Source organism: Oncorhynchus tshawytscha, linkage group LG08, assembly GCF_018296145.1.
Source record: "Oncorhynchus tshawytscha isolate Ot180627B linkage group LG08, Otsh_v2.0, whole genome shotgun sequence".
Lineage (NCBI taxonomy): Eukaryota > Metazoa > Chordata > Actinopteri > Salmoniformes > Salmonidae > Oncorhynchus > Oncorhynchus tshawytscha.
Window position 1 is genome coordinate 82680260 of NC_056436.1, and position 25232 is coordinate 82705491.

Sequence of the window (25232 nt, forward strand, 5' to 3'; positions counted from 1 at the left end):
ACGACCAATGACATCTACTAAACGCGTGTATACGACCAATGACATCTGTTAAACGTGTGTATACGACCAATGACATCTACTAAATGCGTGTATACGACCAATGACATCTACTAAACACGTGTATACGACCAATGACATCTACTAAACACGTGTATATGACCAATGACATCTACTAAACATCTACTAAACACGTGTATACGACCAATGACATCTACTAAACGCGTGTATACGACCAATGACATCTACTAAACATCGTGTATACGACCAATGACATCTACTAAACACGTGTATACCAATGACCAAACACGTGACATCTACTAAACGCGTGTATACGACCAATGACATCTACTAAACGCGTGTATACGACCAATGACATCTACTAAACGCGTGTATACGACCAATGACATCTACTAAACACGTGTATACGACCAATGACATCTACTAAACACGTGTATACGACCAATGACATCTACTAAACACGTGTATACGACATCTACTAAACGCGTGTATACGACCAATGACATCTACTAAACGCGTGTATACGACAATGACATCTACTAAACGTGTGTATACGACCAATGACATCTACTAAACATCTACTAAACGCGTATACGACCAATGACATCTACTAAACGCGTGTATACGACCAATGACATCTACTAAACACGTGTATACGACCAATGACATCTACTAAACACGTGACATCTACTAAACGCGTGTATACGACCAATGACATCTACTAAACGCGTGTATACGACCAATGACATCTACTAAACGCGTGTATACGACCAATGACATCTACTAAACACCAATGTGTATACTAAACACGTGTACCAATGACATCTACTAAACGTGTGTATACGACCAATGACATCTACTAAACACGTGTATACGACCAATGACATCTACTAAACACGTGTATACGACCAATGACATCTACTAAACGCGTGTATACGACCAATGACATCTACTAAACACGTGTATACGACCAATGACATCTACTAAACACGTGTATACGACCAATGACATCTACTAAACGCGTGTACGTGACCAATGACATCTACTAAACACGTGTATACGACCAATGACATCTACTAAACACGTGTATACGACCAATGACATCTACTAAACGTGTGTATACGACCAATGACATCTACTAAACACGTGTATACGACCAATGACATCTACTAAACGCGTGTATACGACCAATGACATCTACTAAACGCGTGTATACGACCAATGACATCTACTAAACGCGTGTATACAACCAATGACATCTACTAAACGCGTGTATACAACCAATGACATCTACTAAACACGTGTATACGAACAATGACATCTACTAAACACGTGTATACGACCAATGACATCTACTAAACGCGTGTATACGACCAATGACATCTACTAAACGTGTGTATACGACCAATGACATCTACTAAACGCGTGTATACAACCAGTAAATATTTGATTTGCCCTCACTAATATTTGCCCTTTTAGTGTTTACAGTAGCCTAACAGTACAGAACAACACTGCTGTTGTTGTTGTTGTTACACTAGGTTTTGCAGATGAGGACGTTGAATCGTTTTGACGTAGGCTAATTAGACCCCACAGTGTAGAGGAGGGGGTTCCCCAGGTACCTCAGCAGGTAAGGGGGGGGTTGTTCAATGAGCTGAAACATTCACATTCTTCACAACCTTGCAGATAAAAATGTTATCCTTTATTTAAACTAGGCAAGTCAGAACAAAAAAGAACACATTGTTATTTACAATGACGGCCTAACCCAGCCAAAACCCTACCCGGGCAACGTTGGGCCAATTGTGCACCGCCCTGTGGGACTCCCAATCACGGCCGGTTGTGATACAGCCTGGAACCAATCTAGAAGAAAAAGCAACGCACACCTATTTAGGAGGGGTGCTGGCTAGCGGAGTAGAACACCTATTTAGGAGAGGTGCTGGCTAGCGGAGTAGAACACCTATTTAGGAGAGGTGCTGGCTAGCGGAGTAGAACACCTATTTAGGAGAGGTGCTGGCTAGCGGAGTAGAACACCAATTTAGGAGAGGTGCTGGCTAGCGGAGTAGAACACCTATTTAGGAGAGGTGCTGGCTAGCGGAGTAGAACACCTATTTAGGAGAGGTGCTGGCTAGCGGAGTAGAACACCTATTTAGGAGAGGTGCTGGCTAGCGGAGTAGAACACCTATTTAGGAGAGGTGCTATTTAGGAGAGCTAGCGGAGTAGAACACCTATTTAGGAGAGGTGCTGGCTAGCGGAGTAGAACTCCTATTTAGGAGAGGTGCTGGCTAGCGGAGTAGAACACCTATTTAGGAGAGGTGCTGGCTAGCGGAGTAGAACACCTATTTAGGAGAGGTGCTGGCTAGCAGAGTAGAACACCTATTTAGGAGAGGTGCTGGCTAGCGGAGTAGAACACCTATTTAGGAGAGGTGCCGGCTAGCGGAGTAGAACACCTATTTAGGCGAGGTGCCGGCTAGCGGATTAGACCACTTATTTAAGAGAGGTGCTGGCTAGCGGAGTAGAACACTTATTTAGGAGAGGTGCTGGCTAGCGGAGTAGAACACCTATTTAGGCGAGGTGCTGGCTAGCGGAGTAGAACACCTATTTAGGAGAGGTGCTGGCTAGCGGAGTAGAACACCTATTTAGGAGAGGTGCTGGCTAGCGGAGTAGAACACCTATTCAGGAGAGGTGCTGGCTAGCGGAGTAGAACACCTATTTAGGAGAGGTGCTGGCTAGCGGATTAGAACACCTATTTAGGAGAGGTACTGGCTAGCGGATTAGAACACCTATTTAGGTGAGGTGCTGGCTAGCGGAGTAGAACACCTATTTAGGAGAGGTGCTGGCTAGCGGAGTAGAACACCTATTTAGGAGAGGTGCTGGCTAGCGGATTAGAACACCTATTTAGGCGAGGTGCTGGCTAGCGGATTAGAACACCTATTTAGGAGAGGTGCTGGCTAGCGGATTAGAACACCTATTTAGGCGAGGTGCTGGCTAGCGGAGTAGAACACCTATTTAGGCGAGGTGCTGGCTAGCGGATTAGACAACTTGAAAATAAAGGAGAGCCGCACACTCAAGGAGCTCAGATGCATAAATGTAAAATCCAACGTTTCGACAGGCAAGCTGTCTTCATAATATAGTATAATGAGGCTGGAATCAAACCAGGGTCTGTAGTGACGCCTCTAGCACTGAGATGCAGTGCCTTTAGACTGCTGCTCCACTTGGGAGCCCCTAAATCTGTCTCTTCATTTCTGTCTGATTATTCTGTCATGTTGCTCCCTCCCCAACAGACCCCGGGAACCTGGTTCTATGGTCACTGATAGGCCACTAACAGACCCCAGGAACCTGGTTCTGTGGTCACTGATAGGCCACTAACAGACCCCGGGAACCTGGTTCTGTGGTCACTGATAGGCCACTAACAGACCCCAGGAACCTGGTTCTGTGGTCACTGATAGGCCACTAACAGACCCCAGGAACCTGGTTCTGAGGTCACTGATAGGCCACTAACAGACCCCAGGAACCTGGTTCTATGGTCACTGATAGGCCACTAACAGACCCCGGAACCTGGTTCTGTGGTCACTGATAGGCCACTAACAGACCCCAGGAACCTGGTTCTGAGGTCACTGATAGGCCACTAACAGACCCCGGGAACCTGGTTCTGTGGTCACTGATAGGCCACTAACAGACCCCAGGAACCTGGTTCTATGGTCACTGATAGGCCACTAACAGACCCCGGGAACCTGGTTCTGTGGTCACTGATAGGCCACTAACAGACCCCAGGAACCTGGTTCTGAGGTCACTGATAGGCCACTAACAGACCCCAGGAACCTGGTTCTGTGGTCACTGAAAGGCCACTTACCGGCCAGCAGCACTTCGCTTTCTCTCTTCTATTTCACTAGAGGAGGAGGGAACCCCTCGTGGGCTCATTGAACCACTCCCGACAAACAAATTAGCGCCACAGTACAGTACCAGACAGATGACTGAGGGATGTTTTTGAGACCGCTCTAAACACAATTTCTGCTCTTATGCAGAGTAACGCTCTCCTCTAGTCCACAACCATTGTAGAAGCACTGATGTAAAGCACCTGTTCAACATTTAAAAGTTCACTCTTAAGAAGGAAATGGAAAAACAGTGCCAAGTCAGTACATGCCTACGAAGAGTCTGCCCAGTCAGCGCGTGTCTTGCTAGTGAACCTTTTGTTAAAGGGTGCTGGGATTAATGTAAGCCCCTGAGTGAATCATGTGTTTGTATCACAATGTGTGTTGCTGATAAGCACTTCCCTGACTGACAATAGGCCTCGCTAGGATGGGTCTCGCTAGGATGGGCCTCGCTAGGATGTGCCTCGCAAGGATGGGTCTCGCTAGGATGTGCCTCGCTAGGATGGGTTTCGCTAGGATGGGCCTCGCTAGGATGGATTTTGCTAGGATGGGCCTCACTCTGATGGGCCTCGCTAGGATGGGTCTCTCTAGGATGGGCCTCGCTAGGATGGGTTTCGCTAGGATGGGCCTCGCTAGGATTGGCCTCGCTAGGATGGGTCTCGCTAGGATGGGTCTCGCTAGGATGGGCCTCACTAGGATGGGTTTCGCAAGGATGCGCCTCACTCTGATGGGTCTCGCTAGGATGGGCCTCACTCTGATGGTTTTCACGAGGATGGGCCTTACTCTGATTTATGGGTCTCGCTAGGATGGGCCTCGCTACGATAGGCCTCACTCTGATGGGTCTCGCTAGGATGGGCCTCACTCTGATGGGCCTCGCTATGATGGGCCTCGTTAGGATGGGTTTCACTCTGATGGGCCTCGCTAGGATGGGCCTCACTAGGATGGGCTTCGCTAGGATGGGCCTCGCTAGGATGGCACTCGCTAGGATGGGCCTCGCTAGGATGGGACTCGCTAGGATGGGCCTCACTCTGATGGGTCTCGCTAGGATGGGCCTCACTCTGATGAGCATCGCTAGGATGGGTTTCACTCTGATGGGCCTCGCTAGGATGGGCCTCGCTAGGATGGGCCTCGCTAGGATGGGTCTCACTAGGATGGGCCTCGCTAGGATGGGCCTCGCTAGGATGGGACTCGCTAGAATGGGCCTCGCTAGGATGGGCCTCGCTAGGATGGGTCTCGCTAGGATGGTTCTCACTCTGATGGGTCTCGCTAGGATGGGCCTCACTCTGATGGGTCTCGCTAGCATGGGCCTCACTCTGATGGGCCTCTCTAGGATGAGCCTCACTCTGATGGGCCTCGCTAGGATGGGCCTCAATCTGATGGGCCTCGCTAGGATGGGACTCGCTACGATGGGCCTCGCTAGGATGGGCCTCGCTACGATTGGCCTCACTCTGATGGGCCTCGCTACGATGGGCCTTACGTGAGATCTAACAACTGCTGAGTCATATCCTCATCTGGCTGTTTGGACAACCAGGGAGGGAGTTCTCTGACAGGGTGACCAGCTGGTGCCGATTCGCTCCCTCATCTTCCCGTTGGCCCCTTTCACCCCCCCGATCCGTGTTAGCAGACCTGAAGGGTCTGAATATACACTGTATAAGTTCTGACGGGGTGACTGGTAATAGAGATGTACTTCTCCTGTTCCTCCTGCAGCCAGGACACCCACACTCTCACTGCCTCTAGTTGATGTAAGAAGTGGTTGTCCTGGTAACAACCCCTTAGACCTGTTGCTATGAAGCTAAACAGAGTACTGTAGGAGGGAAGACAGCTAGGAAGACAGTTTGGAGCTCTGCACTGAACACAGTTCCTTGCACAGGTGCTGTATCCATTGTTTCTCCCTAAATATTGTCACTAGAGTCGTCACCCTTTAAAGGAGCATTGCTGAAGACAAGGTGTGGTACAATAAAATTACATCAGCTTCTGTTTGTAAAGCGGGGCAAAGTAACAAGCTCTGAAACACTAAACCATCCAACCTCCTTGTATCATTGTAGTGTTTCGCAATTTTTTTTATTTAACCAGGAAAGTTAGTTAAAGAACAAATTCTAATTTACAATGACGGCCTACCCCGGGTCAAATGTGCGCCACACAATGGGACTCCCAATCACGGCCTGGATTTGAACCAGGGACTGTAGTGACGCCTCTCTTGCACTGAGATGCAGTGCCTTAGACTGCTGCACCACTCGGGAGCCCAATATATGTCCAAGTTATGGGTATTCATGAAGGGAATATTCTCATCCACCAGCTTGCTCTCTCTCTCTCTCTAGCAGTTGGTCCTGGGGATGACGCTAGTAGACAAGAGACAAGGAACCTTTTGTCATACATATGTTATTAGACTACGCAACCTAGCCTGGTCCCAGATCTGTTGTACTGTCTTGCCACTTAGCTTGCCAATAGGAGTTTTCCTCTCTACACTGTTTCTTCCATAACCTCGTTTCCTCTCTATCCAGTTTCCCCCCCTACCCAAACCTGGGTCAATTGTGCACCACCCTATGGGACTCCCAATCACAACCGGATGTGACGCAGCCTGGATTTGAACCAGGAGATGCAGTGCCTTAGATCACTGCGCCACTCGGGAGCCTAACGTAAAAAATAACTCCAGACAGGTTGTGTTCAGGACAGAGACAATTCACTTTCTGTCAGTTAGATGTTAATAGTTTTGTTTATTTGACAGGGACATTGAAAATGTATTACAGATTGTAGTTACAGCTAATTATCATCTGTATAAACCTACCAAAACCAACAAACTATGAATTCATTCATATGGTTGCTCACAAATCTCACACCATGCACACGTCTGATGGAGTTTGCGTTGTGCTTTGCCTTTGTCACTGAAACATCTGTGGGCCTGGGTCAATGCACGACTGACAGGATATTTTTGATACAGCAATAGTTCAACCATCATTCTGCTATGAATTTTGTTTGAAGCCAATTTAGTCTAATTTGCTGTTTTGTATGCTCTTGTCTAAACATTTATGCACATCCGATTCATCAGGAAATCATAGACTGGAAATAGGTCAGACAATTAATTTTACACACTGCACTTTTATGCAGAATATAAATAAATATGTATTTTTATCTTATTTATGGATAGGCCTTCATATTCTTCAACATGGACGTGTGCCATGTTGTCACATTATACACCCTATTGTGGCTAAGACCGGGCAGGACAGGACAGGACAGGGCAGGACAGGGTTGGACAGGGTAGGGCAGGACAGGACAGGGCAGGACAGGGCAGGACAGGGTTGGAAAGGGTAGGACAGGACATGACAGGGCAGGACAGGGTAGGACAGGACATTGCAGGGCAGGACAGGGTTGGACAGGGTAGGACAGGACACGGCAGGGCAGGACACGACAGGGCAGGACAGAGCAAGACAGGGTAGGACAGGACAGGGTAGGACAGGGTATGGTAGAACGGGGATATATCCACGTCCAATAGGGAGGGCAGAGCAGGACAGGGTAGGGCAGGGTAGGACAGGACAGGACAGGGTGGAACAGGAGGACAAGGTAGGGCAGGGTAGGACCGGGCTGGGTAGGACAGGGATATCTCCACACCCGATAGGGAGGGCAGAGCAGGACAGGGTGGAACAGGGCAGGACTGGGTAGAACAGGGATTTCTCCACATCCGATAGGGAGGGCAGAACCCTGAGTTTGAATCAATTGTAGATGATGTCAGATCCACTTTGTAAACCAGGGAGGGCTATTTTGAGTGTAACTTAATTACCCCCTTCCATTTCCCCTTACACACACACACACACACACACACACACACACACACACACACACACACACACACACACACACACACACACACACACACACACACACACACACACACACACACACACACACACAGAGTGTAAGGCAAGGTCCCCAGACCTTTAACCCAGATGTTGCCAGAGACACAGATTCACTGATGCCACTAGTTCACTGATGGCACTTATGATAAAATAAATAAATTACAATAATAATAATAATATGTTTCATTTGCGACTTTTAAAATACCCAAGATATTCATGAAGGTACCCAAATACCAGATACCCAAATCAAATAGCAAATATAAACATGACAATACTAAAAGCAAAGTGAATTACACCATGGCAATGGGTTACAGTCCAGTCCAGTACTGTTACTAATGGGTTACAGTCCAGTACTGTTACTAATGGGTTACAGTCCAGTACTGTTACTAATGGGTTACAGTCCAGTACTGTTACTAATGGGTTACAGTCCAGTACTGTTACTAATGGGTTACAGTCCAGTACTGTTACTAATGGGTTACAGTCCAGTACTGTTACTAATGGGATACAGTCCAGTACTGTTACTAATGGGTTACAGTCCAGTACTGTTACTAATGGGTTACAGTCCAGTACTGTTACTAATGGGTTACAGTCCAGTACGGTTACTAATGGGTTACAGTCCAGTCCAGTACTGTTACTAATGGGATACAGTCCAGTCCAGTACTGTTACTAATGGGATACAGTCCAGTCCAGTACTGTTACTAATGGGATACAGTCCAGTACTGTTACTAATGGGTTACAGTCCAGTACTGTTACTAATGGGTTACAGTCCAGTCCAGTACTGTTACTAATGGGATACAGTCCAGTCCAGTACTGTTACTAATGGGATACAGTCCAGTACTGTTACTAATGGGATACAGTCCAGTACTGTTACTAATGGGATACAGTCCAGTCCAGTAATGTTACTAATGGGATACAGTCCAGTACTGTTACTAATGGGATACAGTCCAGTCCAGTACTGTTACTAATGGGATACAGTCCAGTACTGTTACTAATGGGATACAGTCCAGTACTGTTACTAATGGGATACAGTCCAGTCCAGTACTGTTACAGTCCAATGGGATACAGTCCAGTACTGTTACTAATGGGATACAGTCCAGTACTGTTACTAATGGGATACAGTACAGTACTGGTTACTAATGGGATACAGTCAGTCCAGTACTGTTACTAATGGGATACAGTCCAGTACTGTTACTAATGGGTTCCAGTACAGTCAGTCAGTACAGTTACTAATGGGATACAGTCCAGTCCAGTACTGTTACTAATGGGATACAGTCCAGTCCAGTACTGGGATTACAGTAGTACTGTTACTAATGGATACAGTCCAGTACTGTTACTAATGGGATACAGTCCAGTCCAGTACTGTTACTAATGGGATACAGTCCAGTCCAGTACTGTTACTAATGGGATACAGTCCAGTACTGTTACTAATGGGATACAGTCCAGTCCAGTACTGTTACTAATGGGATACAGTCCAGTACTGTTACTAATGGGATACAGTCCAGTACTGTTACTAATGGGATACAGTCCAGTCCAGTACTGTTACTAATGGGATACAGTCCAGTACTGTTACTAATGGGTTACAGTCCAGTACTGTTACTAATGGGATACAGTCCAGTACTGTTACTAATGGGATACAGTCCAGTCCAGTACTGTTACTAATGGGTTACAGTCCAGTACTGTTACTAATGGGATACAGTCCAGTACAGTTACTAATGGGCTACAGTCCAGTCCAGTACTGTTACTAATGGGATACAGTCCAGTCCAGTACTGTTACTAATGGGACACAATCCAGTACTGTTACTAATGGGATACTGTTACTAATGGGTTACAGTCTGTTACAGGGATACAGTCCAGTACTGTTACTAATGGGTTACAGTCCAGTACTGTTACTAATGGGATACAGTCAGTCCAGTTACTAATGGGTTACAGTGTACTGTTACTAATGGGTTACAGTCCAGTACTGTTACTAATGGGTTACTGTTACTAATGGGATACAGTCCAGTCCAGTACTGTTACTAATGGGTTACAGTCCAGTACTGTTACTAATGGGATACAGTCCAGTACTGTTACTAATGGGATACAGTACAGTCCAGTACTGTTACTAATGGGTTACAGTCCAGTACTGTTACTAATGGGTTACAGTCCTAGGTCCAGTACTGTTACTAATGGGATACAGTCCAGTGGGTTACAGTACAGTCAGTACAGTACTGTTACTAATGGGATACAGTCCAGTACTGTTACTAATGGGATACAGTCCAGTACTGTTACTAATGGGATACAGTCCAGTCCAGTACTGTTACTAATGGGTTACAGTCCAGTCCAGTACTGTTACTAATGGGATACAGTCCAGTCCAGTACTGTTACTAATGGGATACAGTCCAGTACTGTTACTAATGGGATACAGTCCAGTACTGTTACTAATGGGATACAGTCCAGTACTGTTACTAATGGGTTACAGTCCAGTACTGTTACTAATGGGTTACAGTCCAGTACTGTTACTAATGGGATACAGTCCAGTCCAGTACTGTTACTAATGGGATACAGTCCAGTCTAGTACTGTTACTAATGGGTTACAGTCCAGTCCAGTACCGTTACTAATGGGTTACAGTCCAGTCCAGTACTGTTACTAATGGGTTACAGTCCAGTACTGTTACTAATGGGATACAGTCCAGTACTGTTACTAATGGGTTACAGTCCAGTCCAGTACTGTTACTAATGGGTTACAGTCCAGTACTGTTACTAGTGGGATGGGATACAGTCCAGTCCAGTACTGTTACTAATGGGATACAGTCCAGTACTGTTACTACTGTTACTGGGATACAGTCCAGTACTGTTACTAATGGGTTACAGTCCAGTACTGTTACTAATGGGTTACAGTCCAGTACTGTTACTAATGGGATACAGTCCAGTCCAGTACTGTTACTAATGGGATACAGTCCAGTCTAGTACTGTTCTAATGGGTTACAGTCCAGTCCAGTACAGTGTACTACTAATGGGTTACAGTCCAGTACTGTTACTAATGGGATAGTCAGTCCAGTACTGTTACTAATGGGTTACAGTCCAGTACTGTTACTAGGGATACTGTTACTAATGGGTTACAGTCCAGTACTGTTACTAATGGGATACAGTCCAGTCCAGTACTGTTACTAATGGGACAGTACAGTACTGTTACAGTACCAGTACTGTTACTAATGGGATACAGTCCAGTCCAGTACTGTTACTAATGGGATACAGTCCAGTCCAGTACTGTTACTAATGGGATACAGTCCAGTACTGTTACTAATGGGATACAGTCCAGTACTGTTACTAATGGGATACAGTCCAGTCCAGTACTGTTACTAATGGGATACAGTCCAGTACTGTTACTAATGGGTTACAGTCCAGTACTGTTACTAATGGGATACAGTCCAGTCCAGTACTGTTACTAATGGGTTACAGTCCAGTACTGTTACTAATGGGATACAGTCCAGTACTGTTACTAATGGGTTACAGTCCAGTACTGTTACTAATGGGATACAGTCCAGTCCAGTACTGTTACTAATGGGTTACAGTCCAGTACTGTTACTAATGGGATACAGTCCAGTACTGTTACTAATGGGATACAGTCCAGTACTGTTACTAATGGGATACAGTCCAGTACTGTTACTAATGGGATACAGTCCAGTCCAGTACTGTTACTAATGGGATACAGTCCAGTCCAGTACTGTTACTAATGGGATACAGTCAAGTCCAGTACTGTTACTAATGGGATACAGTCCAGTCCAGTACTGTTACTAATGGGTTACAGTCCAGTACTATTACTAATGGGATACAGTCCAGTCCAGTACTGTTACTAATGGGTTACAGTCCAGTACTATTACTAATGGGATACAGTCCAGTCCAGTACTGTTACTGATGGGAATGTCTAAAAAAAACTGTATAATGTGTAGAGGTGATGACTAACGGTAGTGAACTGTATAATGTGTGTAGAGGTGATGACTAATGGTAGTGAACTGTATAATGTGTAGAGGTGATGACTAACGGTAGTGAACTGTATAATGTGTAGAGGTGATGACTAATGGTAGTGAACTGTATAATGTGTGTAGAGGTGATGACTAATGGTAGTGAACTGTATAATGTGTAGAGGTGATGACTAACGGTAGTGAACTGTATAATGTGTAGAGGTGATGACTAACGGTAGTGAACTGTATAATGTGTAGAGGTGATGACTAATGGTAGTGAACTGTATAATGTGTAGAGGTGATGACTAATGGTAGTGAACTGTATAATGTGTGTAGAGGTGATGACTAATGGTAGTGAACTGTATAATGTGTGTAGAGGTGATGACTAACGGTAGTGAACTGTATAATGTGTGTAGAGGTGATGACTAATGGTAGTGAACTGTATAATGTGTGTAGAGGTGATGACTAATGGTAGTGAACTGTATAATGTGTGTAGAGGTGATGACTAATGGTAGTGAACTGTATAATGTACATTCCAGTAGTGTTTACTAATGGGATACAGGTGCTGACTAATGGTAGTGAACTGTATAATGTGTAGAGGTGCTGACTAATGGTAGTGAACTGTATAATGTGTGTAGAGGTGATGACTAATGGTAGTGAACTGTATAATGTGTAGAGGTGATGACTAATGGTAGTGAACTGTATAATGTGTAGAGGTGATGACTAATGGTAGTGAACTGTATAATGTGTAGAGGTGCTGACTAATGGTAGTGAACTGTATAATGTGTGAGTGATGACTAACGGTAGTGAACTGTATAATGTGTGTAGAGGTGCTGACTAATGGTAGTGAACTGTATAATGTGTAGAGGTGCTGACTAACGGTAGTGAACTGTATAATGTGTAGAGGTGCTGACTAATGGTAGTGAACTGTATAATGTGTGTAGAGGTGCTGACTAATGGTAGTGAACTGTATAATGTGTAGAGGTGATGACTAATGGTAGTGAACTGTATAATGTGTAGAGGTGATGACTAATGGTAGTGAACTGTATAATGTGTAGAGGTGATGACTAACGGTAGTGAACTGTATAATGTGTAGAGGTGCTGACTAACGGTAGTGAACTGTATAATGTGTATAGGTGATGACTAATGGTAGTGAACTGTATAATGTGTGTAGAGGTGATGACTAACGGTAGTGAACTGTATAATGTGTAGAGGTGATGACTAATGGTAGTGAACTGTATAATGTGTAGAGGTGCTGACTAATGGTAGTGAACTGTATAATGTGTAGAGGTGCTGACTAACAGTAGTGAACTGTATAATGTGTAGAGGTGCTGACTAACGGTAGTGAACTGTATAATGTGTAGAGGTGATGACTAACGGTAGTGAACTGTATAATGTGTAGAGGTGATGACTAATGGTAGTGAACTGTATAATGTGTGTAGAGGTGATGACTAATGGTAGTGAACTGTATAATGTGTAGAGGTGATGACTAACGGTAGTGAACTGTATAATGTGTGTAGAGGTGATGACTAACGGTAGTGAACTGTATAATGTGTAGAGGTGATGACTAACGGTAGTGAACTGTATAATGTGTGTAGAGGTGATGACTAATGGTAGTGAACTGTATAATGTGTAGAGGTGCTGACTAACGGTAGTGAACTGTATAATGTGTAGAGGTGATGACTAATGGTAGTGAACTGTATAATGTGTGTAGACGTGATGACTGTACACTGTGTACAAAACATTAGGAACACCTGCTCTTTCCATGACAGACTGACCAGGTGAATCCAGGTGAAAGATATGATCCCTTATTGATGCCACCTGTTAAATCCACTTTAATCAGTGTAGATGAAGAGGAGGAGACGGGTTAAAGAAGGATTTTTAAAGCCATGAGACGATTGGGACATAGATTATATATATATATATTATACAGAGGGTGAAGGGGCAAGACAAAATGTTTAAGTGCCTTTGAACGGGGTATAGTAGTAGGTGCCAGGCGCACCGGTTTGAGTGTGTCAAGAAATGGGTTTTTCAAGCTCAACAGTTTCACGTGTCCATCAAGAATGGTCCACCACCCAATGGACGTCCAGCCATCTTGAAATAAATATGGGAAGCATTGGAGTCAACATGGGCCAGCATCCCTGTGTAACGCTTTCGACACCTTGTAGAGACCATGCCCCGACGAATTGCGGTTGATCTGAAGGCAAAAGTCGGTGCAACTCAATATTAGGAAGGTGGTGTTCTTAATGTTTTGTAAACTCAGTGTATTTTCTCTTGACATTAATGGACGATATAAAAGGAGAACAAACAAGCAGCAGTGAAATGTCAGTGAGCATTTCTACCGTCTCCGTTACAGTGTATTGTATCACGTGCCATTGGCATCCAGGGTGGCACCAAAGACGGTACATTATGAAGATGGGCAGAAACAGCCGCTCCAATAGAAATCCCCGATCATGCTTGAAGACAATGTCATTTTATTTTTTAATTTTATTTATTTCACCTTTATTTAACCAGGTAGGCTAGTTGAGAACACCTTTATTTAACCAGGTAGGTTAGTGGAGAACACCTTTATTTAACCAGGTAGGCTAGTTGAGAACACCTTTATTTAACCAGGTAGGTAAGTTGAGAACAAGTTCTCATTTACAACTGCGACCTGGCCAAGATAAAGCATAGCAGTGTGAACAGACAACACAGAGTTACACATGGAGTAAACAATTAACAAGTCAATAACACAGTAGAAAAAAAAGAGAGTCTATATACATTGTGTGCAAAAGGCAGTGAACTGTATAATGTGACGACGTTAGCTAGCTAAGCTCATGTACAGAAACACTTCATTGGTCGTAATGGTTCGTGTCGCTCCGAACTGCACATATGCAGGACGTCAAATCAAAGACACTTCTTTCGATATGAAGTTGTTTTTGAGAAGAAAAAAACATTGAATTGTGTCAGATTATCACTTTCACAAGGTTGCAGTAAATGTCCGTTTCAGCTACTTGAGACATTGGCTCGAATCTAGGTTTTTCCTTTAGATTTAGAGAATTTACAACTAAAGGACAAATTTTTCACTTATCTCATTGGCTTGCCATACCCCAGTCTGGTATGCCCAGTGTGCTACGCAAGCGTTCCTGGAAGTCTTGTGATGTTGGGCTTCTGGGTTTAGAAACTCTGCTGTGAAACAGGTCAGTGATCTTTTCCAAGGGCTCTTTTGTGTGAAATTTATTGTATTTCATATTTTTCAAAAGTAGAAATGAAGCATGTTTTTCTCCATAATGTCGTTGTTGGCGACCACATGGTATTTCACAGGAAACAGTAATAGATATGTCTTGTTGGCGACCACATGGTTCTTCACAGGAAACAGTAATAGATATGTCTTGTTGGCGACCACATGGTTCTTCACAGGAAACAGTAATACATATGTCTTGTTGGCGACCACATGGTACAGGAAAACAGTAATAGATATGTCTTGTTGGCGACCACATGGTACAGGAAACAGTAATAGATATGTCTTGTTGGCGACCACATGGTACAGGAAAAACAGTAATAGATATGTCTTGTTGGCGACCACATGGTGCTTCACAGGAAACAGTAATAGATATGTCTTGTTGGCGACCACATGGTACAGGAAACAGTAATAGATATGTCTTGTTGGCGACCACATGGTACAGGAAACAGTAATAGATATGTCTTGTTGGCTTGGTACAGGAAACAGTAATAGATATGTCTTGTTGGCGACCACATGGTTCTTCACAGGAAACAGTAATAGATATGTCTTGTTGGCGACCACATGGTACAGGAAACAGTAATAGATATGTCTTGTTGGCGACCACATGGTACAGGAAACAGTAATAGATATGTCTTGTTGGCGACCACATGGTACTTCACAGGAAACAGTAATAGATATGTCTTGTTGGCGACCACATGGTACAGGAAACAGTAATAGATATGTCTTGTTGGCGACCACATGGTACAGGAAACAGTAATAGATATGTCTTGTTGGCGACCACATGGTACAGGAAACAGTAATAGATATGTCTTGTTGGCGACCACATGGTTCTTCACAGGAAACAGTAATAGATATGTCTTGTTGGCGACCACATGGTTCTTCACAGGAAACAGTAATAGATATGTCTTGTTGGCGACCACATGGTTCTTCACAGGAAACAGTAATAGATATGTCTTGTTGGCGACCACATGGTTCTTCACAGGAAACAGTGGATATGTCTTGTTGGCGACCACATGGTTAATAGATATGTCTTCACAGGAAACAGTAATAGATATGTCTTGTTGGCGACCACATGGTTCTTCACAGGAAACAGTAATAGATATGTCTTGTTGGCGACCACATGGTACAGGAAACAGTAATAGATATGTCTTGTTGGCGACCACATGGTACAGGAAACAGTAATAGATATGTCTTGTTGGCGACCACATGGTACAGGAAACAGTAATAGATATGTCTTGTTGGCGACCACATGGTACTTCACAGGAAACAGTAATAGATATGTCTTGTTGGCGACCACATGGTACAGGAAACAGTAATAGATATGTCTTGTTGGCGACCACATGGTATAATAGATATGTCTTGTTGGCGACCACATGGTTCTTCACAGGAAACAGTAATAGATATGTCTTGTTGGCGACATGGTACATGGTACGACCACATGGAAACAGTAATAGATATGTCTTGTTGGCGACCACATGGTTCTTCACAGGAAACAGTAATAGATATGTCTTGTTGGCGACCACATGGTACTTCACAGGAAACAGTAATAGATATGTCTTGTTGGCGACCACATGGTACAGGAAACAGTAATAGATATGTCTTGTTGGCGACCACATGGTACAGGAAACAGTAATAGATATGTCTTGTTGGCGACCACATGGTACTTCACAGAAACAGTAATAGATATGTCTTGTTGGCGACCACATGGTACTTCACAGGAAACAGTAATAGATATGTCTTGTTGGCGACCACATGGTACTTCACAGGAAACAGTAATAGATATGTCTTGTTGGCGACCACATGGTACAGGAAACAGTAATAGATATGTCTTGTTGGCGACCACATGGTACAGGAAACAGTAATAGATATGTCTTGTTGGCGACCACATGGTACAGGAAACAGTAATAGATATGTCTTGTTGGCGACCACATGGTACAGGAAACAGTAATAGATATGTCTTGTTGGCGACCACATTGTACAGGAAACAGTAATAGATATGTCTTGTTGGCGACCACATGGTACAGGAAACAGTAATAGATATGTCTTGTTGGCGACCACATGGTACAGGAAACAGTAATAGATATGTCTTGTTGGCGACCACATGGTTCTAATAGATATGTCTTGTTGGCGACCACATGGTACACCAGATATGTCTTGTTCTTCACAGGAAACAGTAATAGATATGTCTTGTTGGCGACCACATGGTACAGGAAACAGTAATAGATATGTCTTGTTGGCGACCACATGGTACAGGAAACAGTAATAGATATGTCTTGTTGGCGACCACATGGTTCTTCACAGGAAACAGTAATAGATATGTCTTGTTGGCGACCACATGGTACAGGAAACAGTAATAGATATGTCTTGTTGGCGACCACATGGTTCTTCACAGGAAACAGTAATAGATATGTCTTGTTGGCGACCACATGGTACTTCACAGGAAACAGTAATAGATATGTCTTGTTGGCGACCACATGGTACAGGAAACAGTAATAGATATGTCTTGTTGGCGACCACATGGTACTTCACAGGAAACAGTAATAGATATGTCTTGTTGGCGACCACATGTTACTTCACAGGAAACAGTAATAGATATGTCTTGTTGGCGACCACATGTTACTTCACAGGAAACAGTAATAGATATGTCTTGTTGGCGACCACATGGTACAGGAAACAGTAATAGATATGTCTTGTTGGCGACCACATGGTACAGGAAACAGTAATAGATATGTCTTGTTGGCGACCACATGGTACTTCACAGGAAACAGTAATAGATATGTCTTGTTGGCGACCACATGGTACTTCACAGGAAACAGTAATAGATATGTCTTGTTGGCGACCACATGTTACTTCACAGGAAACAGTAATAGATATGTCTTGTTGGCGACCACATGGTACAGGAAACAGTAATAGATATGTCTTGTTGGCGACCACATGGTACAGGAAACAGTAATAGATATGTCTTGTTGGCGACCACATGGTACTTCACAGGAAACAGTAATAGATATGTCTTGTTGGCGACCACATGGTACAGGAAACAGTAATAGATATGTCTTGTTGGCGACCACATGGTACTTCACAGGAAACAGTAATAGATATGTCTTGTTGGCGACCACATGGTACTTCACAGGAAACAGTAATAGATATGTCTTGTTGGCGACCACATGGTACTTCACAGGAAACAGTAATAGATATGTCTTGTTGGCGACCACATGGTACTTCACAGGAAACAGTAATAGATATGTCTTGTTGGCGACCACATGGTACTTCACAGGAAACAGTAATAGATATGTCTTGTTGGCGACCACATGGTACTTCACAGGAAACAGTAATAGATATGTCTTGTTGGCGACCACATGGTTCTTCACAGGAAACAGTAATAGATATGTCGTTGTTGGCGACCACATGGTACTTCACAGGAAACAGTAATAGATATGTCTTGTTGGCGACCACATGGTTCTTCACAGGAAACAGTAATAGATATGTCTTGTTGGCGACCACATGGTACAGGAAACAGTAATACATATGTCTTGTTGGCGACCACATGGTTCTTCACAGGAAACAGTAATAGATATGTCTTGTTGGCGACCACATGGTACTTCACAGGAAACAGTAATAGATATGTCTTGTTGGCGACCACATGGTACTTCACAGGAAACAGTAATAGATATGTCTTGTTGGCGACCACATGGTTCTTCACAGGAAACAGTAATAGATATGTCTTGTTGGCGACCACATGGTACTTCACAGGAAACAGTAATAGATATGTCTTGTTGGCGACCACATGGTACTTCACAGGAAACAGTAATAGATATGTCTTGTTGGCGACCACATGGTACTTCACAGGAAACAGTAATAGATATGTCTTGTTGGCGACCACATGGTTCTTCACAGGAAACAGTAATAGATATGTCTTGTTGGCGACCACATGGTACAGGAAACAGTAATAGATATGTCTTGTTGGCGACCACATGGTACAGGAAACAGTAATAGATATGTCTTGTTGGCGACCACATGGTACAGGAAACAGTAATAGATATGTCTTGTTGGCGACCACATTGTACAGGAAACAGTAATAGATATGTCTTGTTGGCGACCACATGGTACAGGAAACAGTAATAGATATGTCTTGTTGGCGACCACATGGTACAGGAAACAGTAATAGATATGTCTTGTTGGCGACCACATGGTATTTCACAGGAAACAGTAATAGATATGTCTTGTTGGCGACCACATGGTACTTCACAGGAAACAGTAATAGATATGTCTTGTTGGCGACCACATGGTTCTTCACAGGAAACAGTAATAGATAATAATAATAATGTCTTGTATGTCTGCTGATGCCCTCATCCATTAATTACACAACTCTGTGCAATCTGCTTTTAGTAAATGTCATCTTTCATCCGTCATCTCAATGCTCCTTGAGCAAGAGAAGAGAGGATCTTTCAGTTCGTCCCGTCCCCTCCCTGCAGCTACCCACAGTGTTCGTCCCGAATGGCACCCTCTTCCCTATATACTGCACTACTTTTAACCCCTACCTTATAGGCCCTAGTCAAAAGTAGTGCACTACATAGGGAATAGTGTAGCATTTCAGATTCAGGCGATGTCTTTCAGTCCTGTCTTCAGCTAGACATGTACTTTAGACTGTTGATGGAGGTGGACAGTGTTGTTGTTGTTGTTGAGGATGTTCTTTATCTGTGTGCGTCTCAAAGCACTATGTGGCCTGGTCAAAAGTAGTGCACTATAAACGGAATAGGGTGCCATTTGGGACACATTCTCTATGTTCTGGTTGAGAGATACTGTACTGGTCTGAACGGATTCAGTACAGTAGGACAGCGTGGATACATTTTCTCTTGACTGCTCACAGTCTCCGTCAACCTATAGAGCAGGGATCAAAATCTAATGTGTGGTCCTGTCTGACGATACCCCCTAAACAGGGTCAACCAGACAGGATATAACCCCACCCACTTTGCCAAAGCACAGCCCCCCACACCACTAGAGAGATATCAACAGACGACCAACTTATTACCCTGAGACAAGGATGAGTATAGCCCATGAAAGATCTCCTCAACCAATCAGCAGTGGTGTAAAGTACTTAAGTAAAAATACATTAAAGTACTACTGAAGTAGTTTTTTGGGGGTATCTGTACTTTACTTTACTATTTAGATTTGTTTACTACTTTTCCTTTTGCTTCACTACATTCCTAAAGAAAAGTATGTACTTCATACTCCATACATTTTCCCTGACACTCAAAAGTATTTGTTACATTTTGAATGGTTAGCAGGACAGAAACATTGTCTAATTCACACACTTATCAAGAGAACATCCCTGGTCATCTCCACTGCCTCTGATCTGGTGGACTCACTAAACAGAGAACATCCCTGGTCATCTCCACTGCCTCTGATCTGGCAGACTCACTAAACAGAGAACATCCCTGGTCATCTCCACTGCCTCTGATCTGGTGGACTCACTAAACAGAGAACATCCCTGGTCATCTCCACTGCCTCTGATCTGGCAGACTCACTAAACAGAGAACATCCCTGTCATCTCTACTGCCTCTGATCTGGTGGACTCACTAAACAGAGAACATCTCTGGTCATCTCCACTGCCTCTGATCTGGAGGACTCACTAAACAGAGAACATCCCTGGTCATCTCCACTGCCTCTGATCTGGCGGACTCACTAAACAGAGAACATCCCTGGTCATCTCTACTGCCTCTGATCTGGTGGACTCACTAAACAGAGAACATCCCTGGTCATCTCCACAGCCTCTGATCTGGTGGACTCACTAAACAGAGAACATCCCTGGTCATCTCCACAGCCTCTGATCTGGTGGACTCACTAAACAGAGAACATCCCTGGTCATCTCCACTGCCTCTGATCTGGTGGACTCACTAAACACATGATTCCTTTGTAAATTATGTCTGAGTGTTGGAGTGTGCCCTTGGCTATCTGTAAATTAAAAATACATTTAAAATGGTGCTGCCTGGTTTGCTTAATATAAGGAATTTGAAAATATACTTTAACTTTTGATGCTTAAGTTTATTTGAGCAATTACATTTACTTTTGATACTTAAGTATATTTAAAATCAAATACTTTAACTTTTACTCAAGTAGTATTTTACTGGGTGACTTTCACTTGAGTCATTTTCTATTAAGGTATCTTTACTTTTACTCAAGTCTGACAATTGGTTACTTTTTCCACCACTGACCTCACGACCCAGAGGGGGGCGCAAAGCCGGACAGTAAGATCACATCAGTGACTCAACCCAGTCAATTGATGCACCCCTCTTAGGGATGGCATGGAAGAGCACTAGTAAGCCAGTGACTCAGCCCCTGTAACAGGGTCACTCCAGTGCCTTGCCTTTCAGCTTCGAACACCTGGGCCAGACTACACTCAATCATAGGACCTACTGAAGAGATGAGTCTTCAGTAGGACTTAAAGGTTGAGACCGAGTCTGCGTCTCTCACATAGATAGAATATAGGAGGAAGCCCTGCCTCCAGCTTTTTGCTCAGAAATTCTAGGGACAATAAGGAGGCCTGTGTCTTGTGACCGTAGCGTACGTGTAGGTATGTACGGCAGGACCATATCGGAGAGATAGGTATAAGCAAGTCCATGCTTTGTAGGTTAACAGTAAAACCTTGAAGTCAGCCCTAGCCTTATCAGAGGCTAGCACTGGAGTAATATGATCAAATTGTTTGGTTCTCGTCAAGATTCTAGCAGCCGTGTTTAGCACTAACGGAAGTTAAATTAGTGCTTTATCCGGGTAGCCATAGAGTAGAGCATTGCAGTAGTCTAATCTGGAAGTGACAAAAGCATGGATTAGCTTTTCTGCATCATTTTTGGACAAAACGTTTCTGTTACGAATGTTACCAAGATGGGAAAAAAACTGCCCTTGAAATATTCGTCAAAAGAGAGATCAGGGTCCAGAGTAACGCCGAGGTGCTTCACCGTTTTATTTGAGACGACTGTACAACCATCAAGATTAATTGTCAGATCAAACAGCAGATCTCTTTGTTTCTTGGGACCTAGAACTAGCATCTCTGTTTTGTCCGAGTTGAAATGTAAAAAATGTGCCGCCATCCACTTCCTTATGTCTGAAACACAGGCTTCAAAGGAAGGAAATGTTGGGGCTTCACCATGTTTCATCGAAATGTACAGCTGTGTGTGAGAGGAATGGGAGATCCGATATAGGATGATAGTTTTGGACATTTTCTGGGTCAAAGTTTGACTTTTTCAAGAGAGGCTTTATTACTACCACTTTTAGTGAGTTTGGTACACATCTGGAGGATAGGGTGCAGTTTATTATGTTCAACATAGGAGGGCCAAGGAGGGGGTCTAGGAGGGCCAAGGAGGGGGTCTGGAAGTGCCAAGGAAGGGGGTCTGGGAGGGCCAAGGAGGGAGTCTGGAAGGGCGTCTTGGAATCTTTGGGTTGGTCGGAGAATTTATGGTGTGGCTTTTGATTATCCTTGGTTTGGGTCTGAGCAGATTATTTGTTGCGATTGCAAACATAATTAGATAGTGGTCCGATAGTTCAGGATTATTAGTAAAAACAATTAGATCCACAATATTTATTCCACGGGAACTATATCCAGGTTATGACTGTGGCAATGTGTAACGGTTTTCTTCTGGTGAAAGAGAGGCGGACCAAAATGCAGCGTGGTTATTTTTGTACATCTTTAATAAAGATGAAAATACAACAATCTACAAAACAAGAAACGTGAAAAAACCGAAACAGTCCAATCTGGTGCCACAAACACAAAGACAGGAACAATCACCCACAAAACCCAACACAAAACAGGCTACCTAAATATGGTTCCCAATCAGAGACAATGACTAACACCTGCCTCTGATTGAGAACCATATCAGGCCAAACATAGAAATAGACAAACCAGACACACAACATAGAATGCCCACCCAGCTCGCGTCCTGACCAACACTAAAACAAGGAAAACACATATGAACGATGGTCAGAACGTGAGACAATGCGTAAGGCTGGAGACATTTTGGACAAAACCCAATGAGTCGATGATGGCGCCGAAAGCATTTTGGAGTGGGTCTGTTGGACTTTTCCATGTGAATATTGAAGTTACTAAAAAGTAGAATATTATCTGCCATGACTACGAGGTCCGATAGGAATTCAGGGAACTCAGTGAGAAACGCTGTATATGGCCAAGGACGCCTGTAAACAGTAGCTATAAAAAGTGTTTGAGTAGGCTGCATAGATTTCAAGGCTAGAAGCTCAAAAGACGAAAACACAGTCTTTTTTTCCTCCATCAATTGAAATTCGCTATCGTAAAAGTTAGCAACACCTCTGCCTTTGTGGGATGCAGTGGGGCTATGGTCACTAGTGTAACCAGGAGGAGAGGCCTCATTTAAACACAGTAAATTCATCAGGCTTGAGCCATGTTTCAGCCAGGCCAATCACATTAAGGTTATGATTAGTTAATTGATTATGACTACCTTGGCAGTGAGGGATCTAACATTTAAGTAGGTGTATTTTGAGATGTGAGATATTATCCAATCTCTTCAATAATGACAGGAATGGAGGAGGTCTTGATTCCAGTGAGATTGCTAAATCGAACACAGCCATGTTTAGTTTTGCCCGACCTAAATCGAGGCACAGACATGTTTAGTTTTGCCCGACCTAAATCGAGGCACAGACATGGTCTCAATGGGGATAGCAGAGCTGACTACACTGTCTGTGCTAGTGGCAGACCCCACTAAACTGGCAGGCAGTTTTCAACCAGTGATTGAGTTGTGAGACTCTGCTGTGGAGCTCATCACTCCCCCTAACTGGGAGGGGGCCATAGACTCTGCTGTAGAGCTCATCACTCCCCTAACTGGGAGACAATTACTCGATGCCGACACATCTTTCTAGCAAAGTTACACGCTTGAAGTTATGTTGCGCTTGGTGACCTCTGACTGTTTCATCCTAACATTGTTGGTGCCAACGTGAATAACAATATCCCTGCTCCATCTACACTCACCAACTTGGGCAACATTGAATGGGGGTGGGGACCACAAGAAAAACAGAACTCATCATGAGGGGCCGCAGTGGCTTGTGGGTCTGCGTACCATCATCCATTCCCTCCTGGTATACATGAGAGAGCAGAGACGGAGCAATATAGTAAAAATACAGTTACCAGACATGACATTTACTTACACTTACAAACACTGCATCGATTCCCGTGTCTTAAATGTTTTGTTGAAGCCAATTACATTTCATGTTTGGAAAATGGAAATTCTATCTGCATTGAAAGAGCCCAATGCACAATTTTACTTGAATTAAATTGAATATTTGGTGTTTTGCAGAATTTAATTACTCTCAGCTCCTTCTATGGTGAATAGAAACTCATATGAACAGATGCCCTATTCATATCGTAATAGCCCCAGAATTACATAGAACGCAGAATTATAGGATCTCTATGGTAAAAATATGCTTAATTGATTTAGAATGCAGTGCCTATTACATTACTTGAAATAATTTATTAAATCACATATTTTATTTACATGCTATACATTTTCTACGTTCTGAGTCGCCCCCAAATGAGACCGTAATATCCCAGGCTGATTATTTCCAAAGAAAAATGTAATCTTCTCCTACCAGTTAGAGGCTGAGGGCATCATTTATCACCATAGACCCCATATGAATAAATCCTGGGAAAAGTGTCAGCGGAAGGGATGGGGATGTTGAGAGCAGAGCTGGACTCCATACTAGCTTTAATTAGGGTTTCACAGCAAAGCTATTGTTCTTCTTAGGCCTAGATTCAATCAGATCACCCGCATAGCTGATGTTTTGGCGGTGTCGGAGGTGTAACTGTGTTGGGAGCTGTCAAATCGGTGAGCAGCTGCTCTTGTGACAAGAACCAAAACAAATGGATCATATTACTCCAGTGCTAGCCTCCCTACACTGGCATCCTGTCAAGGCTAGGGCTGATTTCAAGGTTTTACTGCTAGCCTACAAAGCATTGCATGGGCTTGCTCTTACCTATCTCTCTGATTTGAACCTGCCGTACATACCTACACGTACGCTACATAACAAGACGCAGGCCTCTTTATTGTTCCTAGAATTTCTAAGTAAACAGCTGGAGGCAGGACTATAGCTCCATTTTTATGGAACGATCTGCCTATCCATGTGAGAGACGCAGACTCGGTCTCAACCTTTAAGTCTTTATTGAAGACTCATCTCTTCAGTGGGTCCTATGATTGAGTGTAGTCTGGCCCAGGGGTTTGAAGGTGAACTGAAAGGCACTGGAGTAACAAACCACCCTTGCTGTCTCTGCCTGGCCGGCTCCCCTCTTTCCACTGGGATTCTCTGCCTCTAACCC

General features: G+C 43.8%; 2 protein-coding genes across 2 annotated transcripts in view; one reads left to right on the top strand and one right to left on the bottom strand.

Annotated features, from left to right (window-relative positions):
* The window catches only part of LOC112257053 (complexin-2), a 52660-nt gene that overhangs the window by 2974 nt on the left and 24454 nt on the right, over nt 1-25232 (top strand). The gene's annotated exons all lie outside the window — the stretch shown is intronic.
* On the bottom strand, nt 4664-5767 carry LOC121847034 (histidine-rich protein PFHRP-II-like). Its single transcript, XM_042326331.1, has 2 exons — nt 5690-5767; nt 4664-5356 (listed from the first exon to the last, which is right to left on the bottom strand). The coding sequence occupies exons 1-2, from the start codon at nt 5765-5767 to the stop codon at nt 4664-4666; spliced, it is 771 nt and encodes a 256-aa protein (XP_042182265.1).

Excerpts from the sequence above, each read along its gene's own strand:
- LOC121847034 (XM_042326331.1), bottom strand. The coding sequence starts at position 5,767 with ATGGATACAGCACCTGTGCAAGGAACTGTGTTCAGTGCAGAGCTCCAA. Across the intron at positions 5,357-5,689 it reads TAGCTGTCTTCCCTCCTACA|GCCCATCGTAGCGAGGCCCA; the intron begins GTACTCTGTTTA and ends ATCTCACGTAAG.